Source organism: Terrapene carolina, unplaced genomic scaffold, assembly GCF_002925995.2.
Source record: "Terrapene carolina triunguis isolate 2854851 unplaced genomic scaffold, T_m_triunguis-2.0 Scaffold29372, whole genome shotgun sequence".
Classification (NCBI taxonomy): Eukaryota; Metazoa; Chordata; order Testudines; family Emydidae; genus Terrapene; species Terrapene triunguis.
Genome location: NW_020693723.1, coordinates 68300 through 91734, shown reverse-complemented (window position 1 = coordinate 91734; position 23435 = coordinate 68300). Strand labels below are relative to the sequence as shown.

The 23435-nt window shown below is 45.7% G+C and overlaps 1 protein-coding gene across 1 annotated transcript in view; it reads left to right on the top strand.

Annotated features, from left to right (window-relative positions):
• LOC112113012 (phospholipase A2 inhibitor subunit gamma B-like) overlaps positions 1-7080 on the top strand; it is a 15008-nt gene extending 7928 nt beyond the window's left edge. The window contains exons 3-6 of the mRNA XM_029914060.1: positions 3452-3604; positions 4002-4142; positions 5608-5632; positions 7038-7080. Coding sequence (XP_029769920.1) covers positions 3452-3604; positions 4002-4142; positions 5608-5632; positions 7038-7080 — 362 coding nt within the window. The remainder of the gene's footprint in view (positions 1-3451; positions 3605-4001; positions 4143-5607; positions 5633-7037) is intronic.
• Positions 7081-23435: the final 16355 nt, after the last annotated feature.

Here is a 23435-nt window from a genome sequence, read left to right as displayed (position 1 = left end):
CAGCACTTCCCACAGTTCAGTCTTTGCTTCTCAGGTGTTTCCAGGAGTTCTCTCAGGTGGGAAGGGAGGCCCCCTAGATGATCAAAGAATCATAGGACTGGAAGGGATCTCGAGAGGTCATCAACTCCAGTCCCCTGCACTCATGGCAGGACCAGTATCATCTAGACCATCCCTGACAGGTGTTAGTCCAACCTGCTCTTAAAAATCCTCAATGATGGAGATTCCACCACCTCCCTAGGCAATTTATTCCAGTGCTTAGCCACCCTGACAGTTAGGAAGTTTTTCCTAATGTCCAACCTAAACCGCCCTTGCTGCAATTTAAGCCCAATGCTTCTTCTCCTGTCCTCAGAGGTGAAGGATAGTATTTTTTCTCCGTCCTCCTTGTGATAACCCTTTGGGTACTTGAAAACTGTTATCATGTCCCCTCTCAGTCTTCTCTTTTCCAAACCAAACAAACCCAATTCTTTCAGCCTTCCTTCATAGGTCATGTTTTCTAGACCTTTGATCATTTTTGTTGCTCTTATCTGGACCTTCTCCAATTTGTTCTCATCTCTCCTGAAATGTGGCGCCCAGAACTGGACACAACACTCCAGTTGAGGCCTAAGCAGCGTGGAGTAGAGCGGAATAATTACTTCTCATGTCTTGCTTTCAACACTCCTGCTAATACATCCCAGAATGATGTTCGCTTTTTTTTTTTTGCAACAGCGTTACACTGTTGACTCATTTTTAGCTTGTGGTCCAGTATGACCACTAGATCCCTTTCTGTAGTACTCCTTCCTAGGCAGTCATTTCCCATTTTGTATGTGTGCAATTGATTGTTCCTTCCTAAGTGGAGTACTTTGCATTTATCCTTACTGAATTTCATCCTATTTACCTCAGACTATTTCTCCAGTTTGTCCAGATCATTTTGAATTTTAATCCTATCCTCCAAAGCACTTGCAACCCTCCCAGCTTGGTATCATCCACAAACTTAATAAGTGTACTCTCTATGCCATACTCTAAATCATTGCTGAAGATATTGAACAGAACCGGACCCAGAACTGATCCCTGCGGGACCCCACTCATTATGCCCTTCCAGCATGACTGTGAACCATTGATAACTACTCTCTGGGAATGGTTATCCAACCAGTTATGCACCCACCTTATAATAGCTCCATCTAGGTTGTATTTCCCTAGTTTGTTTATGAGAAGGTCATTCGAGACTGTATCAAAAGCCTTACTAAAGTCAAGATATACCACATCTACCGCTTCCCCCTATCCACAAGGCTTGTTACCCTGTCAAAGAAAGCTATCAGGTTGGTTTGACATGATTTGTTCTTGAAAAATCCATGCTGACTGTTACTTATCACCTTATTAGCTTCTAGGTGTTTGCAAATTGATTCCTTAATTATTTGCTCCATTATCTTACCTGGTACAGAAGTTAAGTTGACTGATGTGTAATTGCCTGGATTGCCCTTATTTCCCTTTTTATAGATAAGCACTATATGTGCTCTTTTCCAGTCTTCTGGAATCGCCCCTGTTTTCCATGACTTTTCAAAGATAATAGCTAATGTCTCAGATATCTCCTCAGTCAGTTCCTTGAGTATTCTAGGATGCATTTCCTCGGGCCCTGGTGACTTGAAGACATCTAACTTGTCCAAGTAATTTTTAACTTGTTCTTTCCCTATTTCAGCATCTGAACCTACCACATTTTCACTGGCATTCCCTATATTAGGCATCCAAACGCCACCAACCTTCTTGGTGAAAACCGAAACAAAGAAGTCATTAAGCACCTCTGCCATTTCCACATTTTCTGTTATTGTTTTTCCCTCTTCATTCAAAGCTATATAAGGTGGGATTTCACACTCCACCTTATATAGCTTTAATATATGTCAGGAACCCTTTGTTTCAAATTCCATTCCCAGCCCAGTTTGCTGAAAAATACAGGTACCCAAAATAGAGTTCAGTGTCATGTGATCTGGTCACATGCCCTTGCTGAGTCATGGCAGCCATTATTTACAGGCTTGCTGAAACCTTAACAGGAAGGCTAAGCTCTTACATTCAAATTGTCTTTGCTGATGGGCCATCAGCACTGTCGAGCTTCTCCATTGTTGTATTTGAAAGGCTAGCTGTGGGTGTTACACAGAGTAAGCACATATGAAATACAGGTACATAATCAATATTCATAACTTCAGATACAAAACGACACATGCCCAAAAAATAATCACATTCAGCAAATCCTGACTTTTCCAATAACTCCTAATATGACTCATCTTGTACAAATTGCATCATAATTATGTCATAATCATGCCCCCATGATGAATAGGGGGTGTCGTGTCACAACCCCAACAAAGAATTCTAATAGATTGGTGAGGCGTGATTTTCCTTTACAAAAGCCATGTTGACTCTTCCCCAACATATTGTACTCATCTATTTTTCAGATAATTCTGTTCTTTACTATAGCTTCATCCAATGTTCCTGGTACTGAATTCAGACTTACCGTCTTGTATTGCCAGGATTGGCTCTGGAGCAAGGGCACCAGAGCTCTCCCAAAAGTGGGAGGCCCTGGGGCCCCTGCCTCTTGAGGCCCTGCCCCCTGAGGTCCTACCCCAACCCCTCCCCCGCAAGGGCCCACCCCCCTTTTCCCCTAGAGGCCCTGCTTCCAGACAAGCCAGAAGCTGGAGCAGAGCTGAGGAGCCTTCCACCCCCACCCAGAGTGAGGTAGGGCTGAGAGCAGCCCCCAACCCATGTCCTCATTCCCTGGGCCCCACACCAAGGCAGAGGGAGGCTCCCCACAGCTGCCCCTATGACCCTTACCATGCCAGGTGGTGGCTTTGAGGCTTCCCCCTGGCCAGAGTCAGGTTGGAGAGACCCACATGGTCAGATGTGGGGAGCCGGCGCAGAGTCATGGACCCTCCATCTCCACCTGCCCTGGGCCACGTGGGGAGACTGGGAGGCAGGGTGACAGGCCAGGAACTCCTCTTGGGGCCCCTGCACTATGGGCAGGTGGAGGGTCTGCACTGCTCCTCAAACTGCCTGGGCTCCCTGGCTGGGCTCCACCAGGGTGCTGGCCTGGTCGGAGGGTGGGGCCTCGGGGGGAAGAGGAGGGGAAGGAGGCAAGATCTACCCTAGTGAAAAGTGTATGTGCCACGTCCCTCCACTTTAAAAATTGGGAGGGCTCTGACCCCCTCTAGTTCTGGCACTACCGTTCTAGAGCCTCTTTTAAAAATCACCATTACATTAGCTACCCTCTGCCATTTGGTCCAGAGGCTGGTTTAAGCAATTGGTTACATACCACAGTGAGTAGCTCTGCAATTTTATATTTGAGTTCCTTCAGAATTTCCTTCTCCTTTTCCATGCCTTAGTTTCCCCATGGGTAGAGGTAGGATAATGGCACAGGGCCGTCACTGTGCAGAGGGCATTGATGGGGTGGGAGTGGAAGGGGAATAAATCTACATCTTCTCCTATGCAGCGGGAATGAAGCAACAGGGCATTGTCAAGGGCTGTATGACATCAGGAAGTTGTAAAGTTGGACCCCTCACTATGAATTTTGGGAATGGAGTGACAATGAAGCAGGGCATCGCCTGCTGTGTGGGAGACGCCTGCAGAACCACCACCGTTACAGGTACCTATCCCCAGCTCTGCCTCTCCTCCCCCATTCCCTGCACCTCCAGCTGCCTGGAACCTGCCCCAGTATAATTTCCTGAGACTGGTCCTCCCGCCCTGCAGGGGGTGCCCCATGGAATAATGCTGAGCCCCTGGCTGGGTGGGTGGAGTTTAGTGGGTGGGGCTCTAGCCTCCCACCAGGTGTGAACCCAGCTGACCCCACCCAGGGCGAGGTCCAGGGCTCCCTGCTGCAAACCTCTCCCCGGCCCCTGCTGCCCCCGGCGTCCCCAGAGCTACAGCTCCCCCTGAAGGGGGCACCCAGGGCTGAGCTGTTCAGCCCCCAGCTGCTCTCCCTGCCCCGACCCCTCCTGGGGCTCGTCCCCCGAGCTGACTGCGTTTGCTCCACTTCTTCCCAGTGCCCCCGGCCGACACCAAACCCAACGGCCGGAGCTGCCCAGCCTGCATCGCTGTGCTCTATGCTCAATGCAATGAAGAGATCATATATTGTACTGGAGCTGAGACCCGATGCATTGAGGTTGCTGGGACTGTAACAATGGGTAACTTCCCTTCATTTATTTTTGGGTTATTTTTCCTTTGTTGTTCACAGTTCAAGGAAACTGCACCTGTGTTCCCCTGCCAGGGTTCCTCAGGGCTCCCACGCTGGGCTCCTGGCTCCTCCGCACTCACTTCCCTTGGGGGGACACCTGTGTCTTTAACCCTGCTGACCAGCGGTGTAGCGAGGCGAGACTCCTGCTGGTTACACCTGGGAATTAGCTCAGTTCCAGCTCTGGGGCACCCTCCACTGGCCGGTGCCTCTCCTGCCGTCGCCTGCTTCTTCCAAATCCCCACCGTGCTTCACTTCAGGCCCCGCGTCCCTTCCTATCCATGGTGTCCCTTCTCTTGGGTACTTCCCCGCAGCATTGCCCCACACTCAGGGGTCCGCCCCTCTCTGGGGAACCCCAATTCCCTAAGCCCACCTCACCTCAGTGACCCACTGCCAGTCTTCATCTCGCCCCTTCCCTCAGGGGCAAACCAGTCTGAAATGGCCATTCATCATCAGTCAGGGGGCTGGACCAGCTGCCTTTTCCTACCCCGGGCTGCCCCTCTGCAGCCCTAGTACCTTCTTGAGACCTTGGAGGCAAGGCCTCGGCCTGGGAGTCTGCCAGGTTGGAGCTGCCTAGCTCCTCCTGCCCTTCCCCAGCACTGCTCTGTCCCAGGTGCCCCTTCTGCTAGCAGACAGCCAGTCCTTCCCTCTCTAAGGCTGGAGAGAGACTGACTGTCTTCTGGCCCTGCAGCCTTTTATAGGGCCCAACCTGGCCCTGATTGGCTGCCTCCAGGCCCTCTCCAATTGGCTCCCAGCCGCAGCTCTCCCTAAGGGCTGCTTTTAACCCCTTCTTTCCCTGAGCGGGGTGACCGCCCCACTACAGGGGAGTTCTTTAAGGCTACACAGTCCCCTGCCAACACTGTGATAGCCCCAGCAAGCCAGACTGCCTAACGGGCCAGCAGTGCAACAGTGTCATGGCCCACAGCTGTGAGCTACCCCACAGTGCTTCCTAAGCAAGCACCTTCATGCTGAAGGAGAGAGCATTGCAGAGAAACCAATGATTGAAAACAATGAAAGGACCTGTAAGCTGGAAACTTTCCCTGAAGTCACCCCACCTCCAGCCTTGGGCTCTGCTAGGGTCAATCCCAACGATTGGGGTTTCATTGTTGTTACAAGTTAATAACAGTCTCAGAGCTCTGATGACTAGCTCAGTCGTTCCTTCCTACAACTTGGACCTTTCGTCTTGGCCTCATGTCCCAGGGGATCAGCAGACAAAGGTGCCCCCTTCCCAGTGTAGCTTTGCAGAGCTGTTTCTGGAGTAACCAGGGCTGGGGAATGTGCATTAACCTCACCCTAGAGATTCCCCGGGGAAAACCACTTACCACTTCTTGTTCCCAGAGTCCATTCCTGGCTGGCACATGGTTCAGTTCAGGCCTTTGGACCCCAGGTTTCACATCTGTCCCAAACTCCTACCCTAGGACAGGAGGCTGCGGGGTCTGCTGGGTAAAGATATCAGCTGGACATCAGGACACCTGGGTCCTATTTCCAGTGCCATCTCCTCTGTGAGGTTGGTCCAGTTGCTTCCCCTTTCTTTGTCTCTGCTTCCATGCCCACCTTTTGCCCACTTAGAGTTTAATCTGTAAACTCTTTGTGGTAGGGCATGTCTGAGTATTGGGATCATAGAATCGCAGAATATCCGGGTTGGAAGGGACCTCAGGAGGTCATCTAGTCCAACCCCCTGCTCAAAGCAGGACCAATCCCCAACTAAATCATCCCAGCCAGGGCTTTGTCAAGCCTGACCTTAAAAACCTCCAAGGAAGAAGATTCCACCACCTCCCTCCGTAACCCATTCCAGTTCTTCACCACCTTCCTAGTGAAAAAGTTTTTCCTAATATCCAATCTAAACCTCCGTCACTGCAACTTGAGACAGTTACTCCTTGTTCTGTCATCTGCTATCACTGAGAACAGTCTAGATCCATCCTCTTTGGAACCCCCTTTCAGGTAGTTGAAAGCAGCTATCAAATCCCCCCTCATTCTTCTCTTCTGGAGACTAAACAATCCCAGTTCCCTCAGCCTCTTCTCATAACTCATGTGCTCCAGACCCCTAATCATTTTTGTTGCCCTCTGCTGGACTCTTTCCAATTTTTCCACATCCTTCTTGTAGTGTGGGGCCCAAAACTGGACACAGTACTACAGATGAGGCCTCACCATGATCACGTCCCTCGATCTGCTGGCAATGCCCCTACTTATACAGCCCAAAATGCCGTTAGCCTTCTTGGCAACAAGGGCACACTGTTGACTCATATCCAGCTTCTCGTCTACTGTAACCCCTAGGTCCTTTTCTGCAGAACTGCTGCCTAGCAATTCTGTTCCCATTCTGTAGCAGTGCATCCCCTGGGGCCAGGTGCTGCACAGACCCAGACAGAAATGGGAGACCCTTGTTGTGCCAGGCACTGAACAAGTTCATAGTGGCAGTTCTTGAGTCAAAGAGCTTGCAATCCAAACAGGCAGAAGAAGCATTTTACCCATTTCACAGATGGTGAAACTGAGGCACAGAGACACAAGGAGACGTGCCTAAGGTCACACAGGAAGACTGTGGCAGAGCTGGGAACTGAACCTAGATTGCAGAGTCCCATCATGGTGCCACAAAAACCTCTTAGAGATCCCACTGCTAACACCAACAGTGAGCTGCTGCTTTGCTAAGTGAATGTTGTGGCTAATAGGCCTGCTCCGATCCAGGGCTAGACAGGCTGTGGAGAGCAGAGGAGATGGGGAGATGGAGGCTGTGAGAGACCTGGAATGAGCTCTGAGGAGCAGAGGAGAGGCAGGAGGGGCAACTGTGTCCCAAACCTGTCAAGGGGTGGATTTGCTCCCTGACACTCATCACCTGCTTTTCCTTCCCACACAGGTGGAACAGCCACATCGATGACCATGAAGGGCTGCGCTACTGAGGCTGTCTGTGCACATATAACAGACGCTTCGGGGTCCTTTGCAGGGGTCAGTACGGATCTAACTCTCAAATGCAAAGCACCTGGCACAGCACGGGGCCCAGTTGGGTTCCTCATCCCAGCCCTCGCTGGGCTCCTCCTCATGCAGTTCCTCTCCTGATCCCCCACCCATGCAATGGCCGTACCACACTCAATAACACCCTTTCTGCTTGTGTCTGCCCCTCTCTGCAGCCACTGTCCCCTTCCAGGGGCTCTGGGCTGCCAGCCGGATTTGCTTCCCCTTTATTTTGTTGCACTGAATAAAACAAACCAGAGACCAAGTTCTTTGGAGATTTTTAAATTTATTTTGATGGGGGAAATTTTAATTCTAGTGGGTGGGCCTGCTTAGTCTTACAGTGACCCCCTAGGGGTGAAATCAGGCAGCACAATTCTCGATAACGCATCTTTTTATATCTAGGGTTCGCTGAATTTTATTTTTACCTTTTTTTATTTCAATGGATAATAGAAATCATTATTTTTTAGCATTTTTTTCTATTTTTATCCATTTAAATTTTCACAGTTGTGGGAAATAACGGAGGGCCATAATGATGTAATGGCAGAAGATGCTGAGATTCAAAAAGTTAAAGTTTTCTAACTGTTAAAGCACAAATTGTCAACATGACCTGTCAGAATATGCAAAGCAAAGAGCCTAAAATCAAACTCTAATAAATTCTCAACCAGCATTTTTCTTACTAAGCCTATTGGAAAATTTTGTGATTTTGATGCAAATATCTATTCATTGGGTTGGGTGTGTCTGGTGAAATCGACGTTGATTAATGTTTACTGATGAAAATCTTATCCTTCCAAGTCTATTTACATCCATCACAACAAACATCTACCTCTTCTGCCAGTGGCAGCACCCCTAGAGCAGGTGAACATAAATTACGGGCCACTTTGGAAACTGTCGGCCAAGGTCTGCGAGGGAGGTTTTGTAACAGAGCTGGGAACAGAGCCCTGAGTCTGGGAGGTGCAGGTTTGATTTCCTACCCTGAGAAATAGTCTCAGGCCATCTGCAACCAGCTCCCGTCGAAATGCAGCCACTGCTGTCACTGGCTCAAATTTTTCCAACAAAAACTTTTGATGTTGAAAATGAAAAACTCAGTTCTTGGAGGGACATTTCCTTCTTTCTCCTTCGTTTTCCTCCAGAAAGGGAGGAATTCTGCCAGGGTGTTACAGAGCCCTGTTGAATTAGATAGGAAAAGCAACTGCAGATGAGGCGAAGCGAGGCGTTTCAGTGCACACACCACAGCAGAGCGTTGCGTAGTGGGCTGAGTCGAGCGTACACAAAAAAGCAATAGCGCTGTTTTGTTGGGAGTAACCTCCTGATGGAAAGGTTTGGCAGGACCAGAACTACCACAGAAGTTAAAGGTTTTTTTTCATAACAGCAACTGCCTTTGTGTGTCCAGCACCACTTTGACTGAGGCAGGTATAACACTTCTGCTGTAGCCCATAAGGCCTAGAATAGATTTTAAGGCAGATACGCGGACAGGCAAAGGTGAATGCAAATGTAGGTCTCCCTGCTGTTGAGATGGTGTCTGTTTGTCTCTAGACAAGGTAATTTCTAAAATGAAACTGAGTGAGCAGACGCGCCTTGGCTGGGTGACATTTCAGATCAGCCTCTTGTGGCAGCTTCATCAGCTTATTTAGAGCTCGAAGCGCTCCTCTGAAGTACCCATGGCCAGGTACAAGTTATTATCATACAGGGGGTAGGCTAGACAATAACAGTGCCCATTTCACTCGCCCATGGAAGAGGGAAGAGTGATTGTGAAACTCTTTCTGGCAGACAGGTTTGCGGATGATATTGTTGCAAGAGGAAGCAGCAAAATAATTATGTGACACACACAAACATATAACACATGTATAGGACAAGACAAATGTTGCTCCACTTACAGGACAAATGAATGAAAACAATGCATGCTAGAAAACAAACAAAAAATAAAACAATTGATTAGGCAGGTGACCCTTTATTTAAATCTTTCAATCAAAGTTCATTCATTTTTATATTAATTCCTTTGCCCCTTTAATTGTACTAATTTAATTGACAATGCAATTTAGATTGCTCTTACCTTGTGAGTACTGCTATATAGAAAAAGGGATGAGAGTTTAATAGTTATGCGAGGATTTAAAAAAAACAATAGTTACCGTTTTGCTGCTTGAAAGTCATTCTATATTTTATTGCTTGAAAAGCATATTACATGTTTGACCTTAGGATTTTAAAAGAGTTAAAATCATTAGTTTTACTGGACTTACTTAAGCACTTTTATTTTTAGCATTTTGGTACTTTGTTAATTATTATTTTATTTTATTTTTATTTGCACCTGATTTCTTATTTTGGATGACACTGTATTTTTACAAATGAAGCATTGTGGTTTTACAGGGCTGAGTGCCACACAATAGGTGTTACCATTCACATCAAATGATTTATTCTCTCCTCCCCTTCCTCTTTAACTCTTTGCAAAACCAGACCTATGAGCTTTTCTTTAAAAACAGAGGAAGTGGGGAAAGCCGGGGTTGAGACAAGAGAAGCCTTTGCAAACAAAACACACATTCCCCAAATCTAAAAGTTAGTCAAATTAACACAGGTGGGTTTTTTTCTGTATTTGAAATAACAAAATAAAGCAGTAACAGTTCTGTAGGCTGTATCATGCTACAGAGGAAAGAACTTGAAGGATTCCCTCTTCCCCGTCCTTACACAAAAATACTGTAAGGTGAGAGAAATCATGTAAGACCATAGGAATAGATAAGCCAAGTGGGTACTCATTAAAGAAGTTTAGAAAGGCAGGAATTTGTCTGAGCATTTCCAAAACCCACAGAAGTAAATCAGCCAGCAAGGTGAGCGGAGAGGGAACAGATGCATAAACTGTAGCTACAAATAAGTTTAAGAGAAAGAAAAAAACATCAGAGGTGGGGGAAGACGGGATTGGAGACTGTGTTCTGAACAATCTGACCTGTCCCTTCTCTTTAGCTTGCCAACAGCTCTGTGCATGAAACTCTCCCACTCCTGCACAGGACAAGACACGGTGGTATTTCATTTACTCACACCCTCTCTTTGTTGCTTTAATTCTCTAATTTGCTCCTTTAATCTCCATCTGGCTGTTGCATGATTTACTGTGATTTCCTGCCTGCTAGCAAGAGCCTGGTTTTGGCCGTTTGCCTTTGTATCTTTGTTCTCGCGTTGTGCTGTACACAGAGATCCGGCACAAAGTTACTGTTACACTTTGCCACCTGCACAAATGAAAGCGTCTCCTGATTCGTTATGTGCTTTTTATCTTTTCCCTCTGCATCCTTTTTAACCCATTGACAAACAGATTTCCAAGGGTTGCTTTTATTCATTGCTCGTTATGCAGACAGAGGAGTTCCTTCATTAATAACATTGTTTATTATACAATCCTTTAGTATTTTCCCATTGCCGGACAACATTTTTAAGACTTTCTGATTGTTTTATGTATTCTTCCCCATTCCACCCCAATGCACCTGGCAATACGTCAGCGAGCTCTTCACTCAGGCTTCATAACAGTAGAATAAAACATGTTTATACTGATCCGAGCCTCTATTGGAAAACATACATCATTAGCCCAGGTAATCCAGGTGCAAATGATCCTGTTACTGACAATCACATCAGGGTCTCCAATTTATTGCATGTTTGAATTTGCTAATGATTGCAGATTAAAGCCTATTAGGTAAAAGTGCAATTATTAAATCAAAAATTATTAATCAAATGAATACCGTGCTACAAAGAATACAGAAAGAAGACATGCTTTACCTCACCCTCTAGATACTGAAGAGAAGGTGGTTTGGTCCCTTCCTCTGTAGGCAGTGGAATTCTGCCAGCATTCATCCCAAATGACCTTTCCAACTCTTTCCCTTGATAGGGTTTGAGTCAAAGAAACTGCCTTTCAGAAGGAAAATTCAATGGAGTGACATGGCTGGTTTGTTATGAAAAATGTTCCCTAGACCAAGTAACCAAACTCAGCCAATTTTATTGTCGAAGACAAGCTAGGCCAATACAGAAAGGAAAGAGTTTATACTACACGATCTCTTTGGGACGCTTGTTTCTCTCAGCGTTTTCCATTCACGTTACACAGAACAGCTGGTTCAAAATACACTCCCAAAAGCACTTCTATGTGTAGCAGGGTTTCTAACAAGCGAGAAAGCCCAGACTCGCCTCCTAAGATCCTTTCCTTATCTCCATTATGGACACTGCATTTTAAGCCAGTTGCGCGTAAAGTTGGCTGTGCTGGGACATCAAACAAATGTATCTTGCTTTGACTGTTTCCTGATCCACTTATGCCAAATGCTGAGTTGTCCCAGTCCGAGGCATTGTGGGACATACCAGTGAACAGCACTGTGGAAAGACATATAATTCCATTAACATAACTACCCTCGTGCTGGGTATAACAGAATATTAATACGGTATGCCGTACGTCTAACATATATAGATTAGCTAACAGTACCCTGCTTGGTACTGTGGTTATTATTAAATAGTTAATTTAATAACGATTTAATATTATTTTACCAAACTGATCTGTGACACAGAGGTAAGAGCATTTACCTGAGACTTATACTGTTTTTGCAAACTACGGAAGTGGCACTACATAATTAATACAGGTAAAATGATCACTCCTTAAACTGGAATAGGCATTAGTAGAGGTTGACCCACAGCCTTACACACGAGGAATAACAGAAATTTGGAGTTGTGGCAGCACAAGCAAGTTTTTTATACCTGTAAGCAGAGTCAGGAGGAGCTCTACCCTGACATCTGGTGGTAAATTGTGGCGAGTTGTGCAAAAGAACTTCAGGGGCTGATCTTGTTTGCATAGGCACACCCACCCCGCCTAGCATGAGCCCACCGCAGCCAAAAATGGTCATTTTGGCTGCTGTGGGATCCCCAGTTTCTCTGTTATTGGGGCAGGAAGTTGTTACCCTGATTATGTGAATCAAGGACAGTGGAACTGTTTTATGACAGAGGGACTCTCCATCAACTAATTAGCACTTGCTAGACAAGGGACATGGGTTCCAAAACCCAGTGAATTGAGAGAGGCTGGGGATAGCTATTTGTACTTGATGGTATGGGCCCCCTTTGAAGGCCTGAAAAACCAATGCCACTTCCTTCTCTCTCCACTGTTGAATGTCAGAGCTAATTTTGATTCCATTAGGAGTTTAGTTACAGGTTGCTAAGCTGAATTCATTTTGGGCCAATAGTGCACCAGCAGTGGGGCTCCACTACTAGGAGCTGAAATCACTGAGTGCTGTGTTAAGTAGTCAGGGGGCCTGAAGATCTATTGCTAAGCAGCTGGCAGAGCAGAACACTTTGTGGGATGGTTGGAGCAGCTCATGGGATGGCTGGTGGAGCAGAGGGGAGCGGCTGGCAGAGTAGAGCAGTTTGCAGGATGGCGAGTGGAGTGAAGTGAAGCGGAGCGGCTGGCATAGTGGAGCAGTTTGCAGGATGGCTGGAGCAGCTCACAGGACGGCTGGTGGAGCGGCTTGCGGTGAAGGCTGCAGCAGAACCCCATGGAGAGGCGGGGCAGCTGGCCTTGGACCACGTAAGGTGCCCCTTAATGCCCCCCCCATTTCCATGCAGGCTGGGGGGGTAAAACTCTGGGGATAAACTTTTGAACTCTGGGGCTGCATTGACCAGGCACAGAGACTTTTGGGTTGTTGGACTTTTGGGTGATTTTTGGGTTGCTGGACTCAAGAGACTTTTGGGGTGTGGGACTGTTGGGACTTTGGGTGATTTTGTGGGTGGCTGGACTTAAGATCCTGCTCATGGTTTGTGTTATGAATCCTGTTTGTGGTGTTTCCCCAACATAATGCCGCATTGTTTCCCTCCTTTATTAAAAGGCTTTTGCTACACTCAGACTCCGTGCTTGCGAGAGGGGAAGTATTGCCTCTTAGAGGTGCCCAGGGGGCTGGTATGTAATTGTCCCAGGTCACTGGGTGGGGGCTTGAGCCGGTTTTGCATTGCGTTATTGAAATGGAACCCCTAGATACTGAACCCGGCCCTTGTTGCTGCCAACTCAGATGGACAGAAGGGTTACATACCCAAATGACTTATAATTAGCTATCACAGAGTACTACCAGTACCGTTGATAGTCAGTGGCTTGACCACCCTTTGGGTTGTTATGCAATATAGCCCAGAGAGCAAATAACCAATGGCGGTTAGGTTTATTGCTCTAAGCCAATAAGGAAACAGGGAAAAGTTTCAATACAATCCCATCACGTGCAGCGTTGTCACATTTACCTCATAAAAAAAGGGGGATTTCCAAGGTTCCACCCCGTAATCATCTATTTATACTCGACCTGTTTACAGGTACAAAGTACAGTATGCACCCTTCAAACGTAGAGTTAACCCCTCATCTTTCCCCCCTTGTTTTTCTGGTTCCATGCACCTGCATCACAGCTGGTGCCCTCTAGGTCTGCACAAGGGTAGAACAAACTATGTCTTGTCCTCTTCCTATGGGCCATTCCAGTGCAGGCCTGTGAGAATAACTCCCGACCTGCTGCTATGATAGAATACTCCTACGTCCTAATCCTGGCAACTCTCCTGTCTCCTTCAGCCAAAGAGAACTTCGGCTAATGCACGGTGCTGTGGGATACTTAGCAAACGGGAACAGGATTATAGGAAAGGTGGAGGCCAGTTTAGGCTACATAACTGCTATAATATTTGTGCTTAGTGCTATTTGTGCATAATGCATACTAATCTGTATATATAATATACTGCTTAAAATAAATCTTATTAAGAAGAGATCTATCTATCTATCTATCTATCTGTGCTCACCAGCATATATTGGTTAACAGGACTGTCCCTGCATAGGTCACCCTTACTAGTAGGCCTCACCACTTTTTAAGCTTCTTAAAGGAATAAGGACCAGCTGGCTTCTCTGTCTCATTGTACTTGTCCTGTCCATCACGAGGATACACTGGAGTTGCGATGTCAAAAACATTGTGCTGACACATCTTGCTGCCCCTCAGAGATAGAAGAAGCCACACACGATGCCCTTCGGGTTTGCGCTGCTGAAAGACAAACCAATATTGGTGGACTATCTGGCCCTACATTATTCGCCTGCATCCCAGGCTTCAGAGAGCTTCTGCGACTTTGACTTAAAGTCATTCCCAGCCTCCTTCACATTCAGAGCCTCGAGTTCTTCGGGCCAGTCCATGTCCCTAACTAATTCCCTTCAGGTTTTGAAAGTTTGCCCTTTTGAAATCACGGGCCCTCATGGCAGCCCTATGTTTGTTTACCCTGCCATTCTGTTTGAACTGAATTAGTTGATCACTCAAAGCAAGGCTCTCCTCTCCACCTAGTTCTTCTACGAGGTCCTCTCTACTCACCGGTATTTGAGGTAGGTCCTTGTAGATGCTGTCTTCCCGGTAACCTACTGAATGGACAGTAATCGACTTATTCCATATTTGTAGTGTCAGGATCCCATATTGGTAAACACACATACATGGAACCTGGACTGACCATGGCCCTTTTAACTAGCATGAGCCTCAATTAGGCTGCAGTGTCACTGACCCCAAATGATGAATTGTGCTCAATGGAATTTGTGTATATGATTTAATGCATTGCCCATTCACAATAGTCTCTGCTATACACTGAAACAGGGGTGGGCAAACTACGGCGCTCTGGCCAGGGGAGCAGGGCCGTGGGCTTGGAGCATTCTGGCTGGGGCACTGACCACGGGAGTGGGGCTTGCCGCGCTCCGGCCAGGGGAGCTGGGCCGTGGGGCTTGCAGCTCTCCGGCTGGGGGAGCGGGGCTGCGGGCTTGCCACGCTGAGACCGGGAGAGAGGGGCCGTGGGGTTGCTGCACTCCATCCCGGGGAGTGGAGTCAGGGGCTTGCTTTGCTCCGTCCCAGGGAGCAGGTCCGCGGGCATGCCGCGCTCAGGACGGTGGAGAGGGGCTGCGGACTTGCACTGCTCTGCCTGGCGCTCCGTCCAGAGGAGCCGGGCCATGGGGATTGCCACGTTCTGGCCGGGGGAGCGGGGCAGTGGGGTTACTGCACTCCAGTCAGGGGAGCCGGGACGGGGGCCCAGTTTTTTCACAGTGCTGCCATCTTGTAAAACAGCCATTTGAAATAAGGGCAGCCGTTAGGGTTTTCTTTTCCCTTTCAAAAATGAGTGCTGGGAAAAAAAAAAGTGGACAATGAGTGTCTGGTTTTCAACAAAGAATGGAACACAAAATATTTTTTCACAAACGTGAACTCGAAGGCTGTTTGCCTGATTTGTCAGGAGAGCATCGCGGTGTTCAAGGAGTACAACTTGAATTGCCATTTTTCAATGAAACATCCTAATTATGGCAGCAATTTAACAACCGAGGAAAGGGCAAGAAAAGCTGAGACACTCACCACGAACTTAAAAACTCAGCTTTATGTGCGACAATCTGCAATTTGGCAAGTTATGTTTTGGCATTTAAAATCGCTAAACAAAATAAGCCTTTTGCTGAAGGGGAGTTTTTGAAAGAATGCATGGGTGATGTTGCTGTCATGCTGTGCTCGGAATTCCAAAACAAATTTGAGAACATTAGCTTGTCCTGAAGAACTGTTACTCACCATGTAGACATGATTGATGAACATTTGGCTTCTGAGTTGAACAAGAAAGCACAGGGCTTTACGTTGTTTTCGTTAGCTCTCGATGACAGCACTGACATTAAGGACACAGCACAGTTACTGATTTTTGTCAGAGGAATTGATGACAAATTTGAAAGCACAGTGGAATTTTTATCAATGGAATCAATGAAAGGCACAACTAAGGGATCAGATTTATACGAGAGGATGTCTGGGTGCCTTGAACATCTGAAGCTCCCCTGGAATAAACTGGAAAATGTAACCACAAATGGATCACCAAATTTAACGGGGAAAAACATAGGACTTTAAAAAAGAATTTGGGACAAAGTAAATGAAGACGACCCTGATAAAGAGGTGATTTTTCTGCATTGTATTATACATCAGGAGGCCCTCTGCAAAAATGTCCTGGACATTGATCATGTTGTTTGCACAGTAGTGAAAATAGTGAACTACATAAGAGTGAGGAGACTTAACCATTGGCAATTCATTTCCCTTCTTGAAGGCACTGACACCAAATACCAGGACTTACTTTATCATACAAATGTCTGCTGGCTCAGCCTAGGAAAGCTATTGCAGTGAGTGTGGGAGCTCAGAGATGAAATTCACCCTTTTCTGGAGATGCAGGGGAAAGAAAATGATTTCCCTGAATTAAAGAATTCAAACTGGGTGTGCGACCTCACTTTTGGTGTGGCTATCTTGGCACATTTCAATGAACTTAATGTAAACCTGCAAGGAAAGAATGTGTTTGTACACAAATTGTATTCTAGTGTGACAGCTTTCAAAGCCAAGCTAGTCTTGTTTTCAAAACAAATTAAGGACAAAGTGTTCGCTCACTTTCCAACACTGAAATACAGTGTCACCAGAGCGGAAAGAAAAGCACATCAAAATTTTGAGTGACTTGCACAGAGAATTTTCTCGTCGATTCTCTGACTTTGAGACGTTAGAGAAGACACTGGAGCTGGTGTCTTGCCCACTGTCATTTGACTACAAGAAAGCTCCACAAGAATTACAGCTGAAGCTCATTGATCTCCAGTGCGATTCCACCTTGAAGGAAAAGTACAATTCAGAAAAACTGGATGAGTTTTATGCCTCCTTGAGTGAAACAAAGTTCCCAAATATCCGCAAGGTGGCACAGAAAATCCTTGTTTTGTTTGGCTCCACCTATGTGTGCAAACAAACATTTTCCCTGCTGAATTACAACAAATCTCGCTACAGATCCCAGTTAACTGATCAGCATCTCGGTTCGGTATTGCGGATTTCCACAGCAAGAATGACACGGGACTTTGATGCCATTGTAAAGAAAGGGTGACCAGCTGTGTTGTTCACATTAATCAAAGAGGGCGTGGAAAGGGGTTACGTTTGGTTTAATTATTGTAATACATTGTTATGATGGTATATTTATAATAATAAGTAAGGTTTTGTGTTTATTTCCACTAAAATGTCTCTTTATTAAATAGAGTTTATTTAAATATCTCTGAATTGTTAATTTCGTGAGCAATCATGGCCCGCCATGAGGCAGTCAGGGGGCAGGAAGTGGGAGGGGGCCGGGGCCAGGCTGTTTGGGGGGGCACAGCCTTCCCTACCCGGTCCTCCGTACAGTTTCGCAACACCAATGTGGCCCTTGGGCCAAAAGGTTTGCCCACCCCTGCACTGAAACAAGACCACTTGGCTAATTGCTCACCTTTAATAAGATCAGGCAAATTTCCTTTTTCATTATCCCCCATGGGCTGGCTACGGTAATTAGCATATACGTCCCATAAGCACCTCAAATAATTTCTCTAATGACACAATTTTTCCTTGCCTTCACCTTATTTATTACAATTAATTTGTTGTTTTTTACCTGGGTTTGGTTAAACAGCTTAGCAATGTCATGCATATTATACACCGTCCTCTTCCTCAGTAGCCAGCGCCTCAATGTCATCAATGTTCAAAATAGTTAGCGTGTCTTTTGATATTTTCCACATCAGCCCTGTCCCAAATGGACATCCAAGATCCACATAATCCTGAAATGGAACCAATCAATCCATGTGAAATTTGGAGTCACATAGCTCAGAAGAACCAGACTGTGGAATAATCTCTTGCCCTTATATTGAGTTTTGTGCAGGTTCTTGATAAGATGCTACAATATTAATTAACGAAGAAGTGTAAACCAATTACACATTTCCTTTTCCACAATCACCCAGTTCATCCACATTCCAATGCAAACGATTGAAAACCGCAATTATATGCATAACCTCACTGAGCTCCATAAAACACATTTAAGGAACAGTTAGACCTCTGTTTATAGTTGATTGCATTCTTAATTGTCTGTAAATGGTAGGTTGAAATGTAGTTGACCATCTGTTATTTGTAAGTTTATCTTTCCTTCTTTCGATGCCTGGAAGTTTCTTCCCAGAGATTACCAGCCAAAATCCAAATGACCGGGTTGCTACTCAGTTCCAGCTGGTGTGGCTAATACTGGCTAATAGTCCCCTAGCCGGCTTGCCAATTATTAATTAAAATTAGGCTTGGGAGGATTCGATTTGTGGCAGTAAGCGTTGATAAAAATCGATTTCACTGTACACACATAAACCTACAAATAATATTTCCACTGGGCATATTAAAATGTAATAATAGGTGGAATACAAAACTGCTGCTTGGTTTAGATTTTTAAATTAGATTTTTTACAAATGGACCAGCGAACAAATAGTACCAACAGGTACAATGTATTGATTTAAGGCCATTTCCTTTTTGTATTTTGACACATGATGTCGCCAGTTTGTGCTTTAACAGTTATGAAGTTTTAACTTTTTTAAATCTCAGCATCTATTGGCATGAAACGATTGTCTGATCTCCCATTATTTCCCTCAACTCTGAGCATTTCAATCCATAGAAACTGAAAATAATTCTTAAAAGTAAAAATCAACATTATAAAAAAAAACACCTTGAATTCTGCAACGCCTCATTAAAATGTGTAGCCAATGTCTCAGCTACACTTGTAGCTGGGTATTAAAAATGTTCAGGAGACCAAATAACCAAGCTTAATTGAGTTGATTGCCTAAGGGTACGTCTATACTTACCTCCGGGTCCAGCGGTAAGCAATCGATCTTCTGGGATCGATCCCGGAAGTGCTCACCGTCGACGCCGGTACTCCTGCTCCGCGAGAGGAGTATGCGGAGTCGACGGGGGAGCCTGCCTGCCGCGTGTGGACCCGTGGTAAGTTCAAACTAAGATACTTCAACTTCAGCTACGTTATTCACGTAGCTGAAGTTGCGTATCTTAGTTCGAAGTGGGGGGTTAGTGTGGACCAGTCCCAAGACAAGGTAATACAACCCAGAACAGAAAGACTCAATATAACACCAACCCTTTCAGGAAACTTTTTCAGGGAATGTTGACCTTACTCGGTAGGTGTTGTTCCAAGATTCACCCTCAGACCCACTTCAGTTTATATTATGGTTGTTTACAAGCTAAAAGCCCCTGTAAATCTCTTGAAGTTTAAGTTCAACGCACGAGTTCCTGCAAGCGCTACCTTTGGTATCTCCCTTTTCCATGTCGCGTTTGGATGCTACATTCCAAGTATGGAGGAGCCATGAACACCCGGCCTCACAGCCCTGCTACAATATCTTCCTGCCCCGGTGCTTTGGCACATTTTACATTCGCTAGAGCCAAAACTGATATAAACTGGGACAGGGTATTCTGGGATATGTGCCTTGACATCAGTGAGCAAGAACAAGCAAAATTCAACGTAATCTTGTCTATAATATAATGTCTAGTACAAATTAATATAACATATAATATGACCACATATTAGGGGAGGGATAGCTCAGTGGTTTGAGCATTGGCCTTCAAAACCCAGGGTTGTGAGTTTAATCTTTGAGGGGGCCATTTAGGGATCTGGGGCCAAAAAAAACCAAACGGTCAGGGACAGTACTTGGTCCTGCTAGTGAAAGCAGGGGACTGGACTTGATGACCTTTCAAGGTCCCTTCCAGTTCTATGAGATAGGTATATCTCCATATTATATTGTCTGAGAGAGAGGGTGACAGATGATAGAGTGTGTATGGGGATAGATAGATTAGATTAGATAGAGGGGTTGTATGGAGATAGATAGATAGATAGAAGGACTGTCGAGTAATCACAGTTAACTTACGCGATTAACTCAAAAAAAGTAATCACGATTAAAAGATTTTACCACGATTAATCAGTTTTAATCGCACTTTTAAACAATAGAATACCAATTGAAATTTATTAAATATTTTGGATGTTTTGCTACATTTTCATATAGTCTTCTATGTTGTAACTGAAATCAAAGTGTATATGATTTTCATTACAAATATTAGCACGGTAAAAATGATTTAAAAAAAAATATTTTACAGTTCACTTCATACAAGTACTGTCGTGTAATCTGTTTGTCGTGAAAGTGCAACTGACAAATGTAGATTTTTTTTGGTTACATAACTGCACTCAAAACCAAAACAGTGTAAAACTTCAGAGCCTACAATGAACATCAAGAAGCCGACTAGTCTTAGTGTGCCCCCTAGTGGTGCAATTAGGCAGCACAGGCCAGGAGCTACAATCCCCAGAGGGACCACAGGGTCAGTCCGGGTCCAGCAGCCACAGTAAAGATCCTTCCTTTAAAGTCATCACAGCCAAGTCCTGTCCCTACTGCCCCCGGCAGCGCCCCCTACAGCAGGTCCACCCAAATTACAGGCCACTTTGGAAACTTGTTAGCCAAGGTCTTCAAGGGAGATTTTGTGGCTGTGAACATCCGCATCCCTGCAGAATTCAAGGCATTTCTCAGGGATGAGGCCTTGATCATCCCCACATGGTCCCTCGAAGCAACCAGAGCAGATGTGGGGGGAGGAATGTACCCCATAGCCAGATGGAGAGAAGTGGGGAAGCAGATGAAATATATGAATCTGGGAGGCGCAGGTGGGAATTTCTGCCCTGGAAAATATCCTCAGGCCATCTGTAACCAGCTGCTGGCGAAATAAAGCCAGTTAGAAAAAATCCGAGCCAGTTCTATCAAAAATTTTTGACAAAGAAAATTGGATGAAAAATTTGCTTTTTTCCCCCCTTCAGTTTTCCATTTTTTTTTAAATGAAAAACTCAATTCTTGGAGGGATGTTTCCTTCTTTCTCCTCCATTCCCCCTCCCTTCTTCTCAGAAGAAGAATGTGGGGGATGGGGGGAGAGACACGGAAAAATGTCAGTTTTCAGCATTTTTGAAAGTGGGAAACTCTTTGTTTCACACTTGTGGTGAAAACTACTGAAGAAACAGAACAAACAAAACCCTTCCCTTTATGAAATTCTCTTGAAAATTCTCACCAAAAATAGTAGTTACTTGTTTTCAACCAGGTTTAGAGACCTTGATTCCAAACCAGCAAATACTGAACTTATGTACTTAACTTCACCACCACAAGTCATCCCATCGATAATTGCGGGAAGCAAGGGGGAAAACTGGTTTAGTACATTTTTTTGAAATAATTCCATTTTTGTAATTAAAATTGTTTAGGAAAAAATGACGTCCCACTCCTCCATTTCTGTCCCCTCCCCCTCCCCTTTTTTTCAGCCACAAACTGGGGGAAACAAGAAAAAAAGGAATGTTTAACCCCACAATTTTTAACCCCGAATTTTCAATTAAAGCGCTCATGCAAAATGTCAAAGAAACCAAAAAAGGTGTCCTTTCTTGAGACTTGCACAACTATTTCACGAGAAACATTCACAAATTTTGAACCTTGTCTGCTAGGCTAAATGGTGCTAACACCAAGCTCTTGTGTCGCAGTGTTTGTGACTAGATCCCGAAGCACTTGAGAAAGGGAGAGAAGTGTCATTATCACCGTTTTATAGATAGGGAAACTGAGGCACAGAACGGTGTGATGGGACTCATCCAAGGTCAGCCAGCAGGCCAGTGCCAGAGGCAGGAATGGCAGTGAGGTGGGCTGGAGCTCAGTCTGTTGCTTAATTCACTAGCTCAAATAATACAATAGGGCTAGTTATTGCTGTATTACTTTCCTTTCATTTTAACGCTCCTTTGTGGCAGAGGTTGAGCGGTAGGTGTTTTATCAAAAGACTGGGCCATCTCTTTATATAATGACCTTCTCCAGGGGGTGCAGCAGTATGGGGGACTTGAACCCATGATTTCAGGCTGTATAATCATGCACCTAGCGAGGATTCCAGCTAAAACATCAGCTTTGAGAGCTGTGCTTCAACACCAGACATGTGGCCCTGTTATATGATAGAGCCACTAGAAGTGGCTACAGATCACCACCGTTTCCTATATATGTTGGCTTGGAAGGATTTGATTTGTATCAGTAAATGTTGATTTCACCACATACCCCTCCCACGATGGAAAAAAATATTTCCATTGATAATAGTAGACATTTACATCTCAGCAAAGTCAGAGACGTGCTGCTTGAGATGGTAGCACAGTTTGATTTAAGGCTATTGACGTTGTATATTTTGACATGTGATGTTGACAATTAAAGATTCGAATAAAGCTCTAACTTTCTGACTCTCAGGGTCTGCTGTCATTACATAATCATTGTGGGACACCGCCCTGGTTTTCCCACAGCTGTGGAAATTTAAATGGATTAAAAATTGAAAACAAAAATGCTTTAAAAATCCTATCATTCCCCACAAGCATGAACATGTACATGGACAAAAATTAAAAAAGAAAATGCTGAAAACCCATAATTTTACACAGCTGTGGAGATTTAAATGGGGGGGGAAATGCTTAAAAAATTTCCACAACTGTGGGAGTTTAAATGGATAAAAATTGGGGAAAAAATGCTTAAAAGAATAACTTTGCACAACGGTGGGAATTCAAATTAAAAAATGCGTAACCCCCCTAATTTTACAGAGCTGTGGACATTTCAATGTCTAAAAATTGAAAAAGGAAAATGCCTAAAAAGCCCGCACATTTGCACAACGGTGGAAATTCAAATGAAAAACTGCTCCACACCCATCATTTTGCACAATGGCAGAAATGTCAATTGCTAAAAATAGGGAAACAGGCTTAAAAATAAACCTTGCTATTATCAGTTGAAACAATAAAAATAATTTAAACCCAGATCTGCCAGGCCTCTGGCTGTGCGTCCCAGCTCCTGCTGTGCGCCCCAGGTGTGGACTTGAACCTGCAGCCAATGGACCCACAGTCCTGTGCCAAACCCCATTGCAGTCCTTTCCAGGGGTGTTAGAGCTGGCCTGCTACGAAGCTACCAGGGCAGACGCCGCAGCGACAGCAGCAGACTCACAATCGCCTGGTGCAGAGCAGCTGCTAGCCAGCACGAGAGCCCTGAAGGGTTAACGTGGGTCCCGCTCCCCCAAGGGCTGTTTGCCCTGCAGGTCGGTGACCGAAGGCAGCTCTGGGAACGACGCCACCAGGGCCTAGGACTGAACCCTGGCCTGTCCAGAGGCGGACTCAGCACACCTAGGGCTGAAGCCAAAGGGGCAGGGCCCAGTGGTGGGGGGACAGCGGCCCCCTAAACCCATCCGCAGGAACCAGCCCCTCAAGGGGCCAGCGCCCCCCTGTGGCCTGCACCCGGGGTACATGGGCACCACGCAAGCCAGCCACTGAGGGTGGGCATGTGGAGCCAGCAGCCCCTGGGGGGCCAGCTGGGCCTATGTGGATGACCCCCAATCCTGCCCCAGAGGGCTGCCCCTTTGAAACCAAACTGCCATCCACTGGGAGGGAGTTTGGGTGTGGGAGGGGGCTCAGGGTTGGGGGAGGGGTTGGGGTGCAGGAGGGGGTGTGGGGTGAAGGTTCCAGGAGGGGG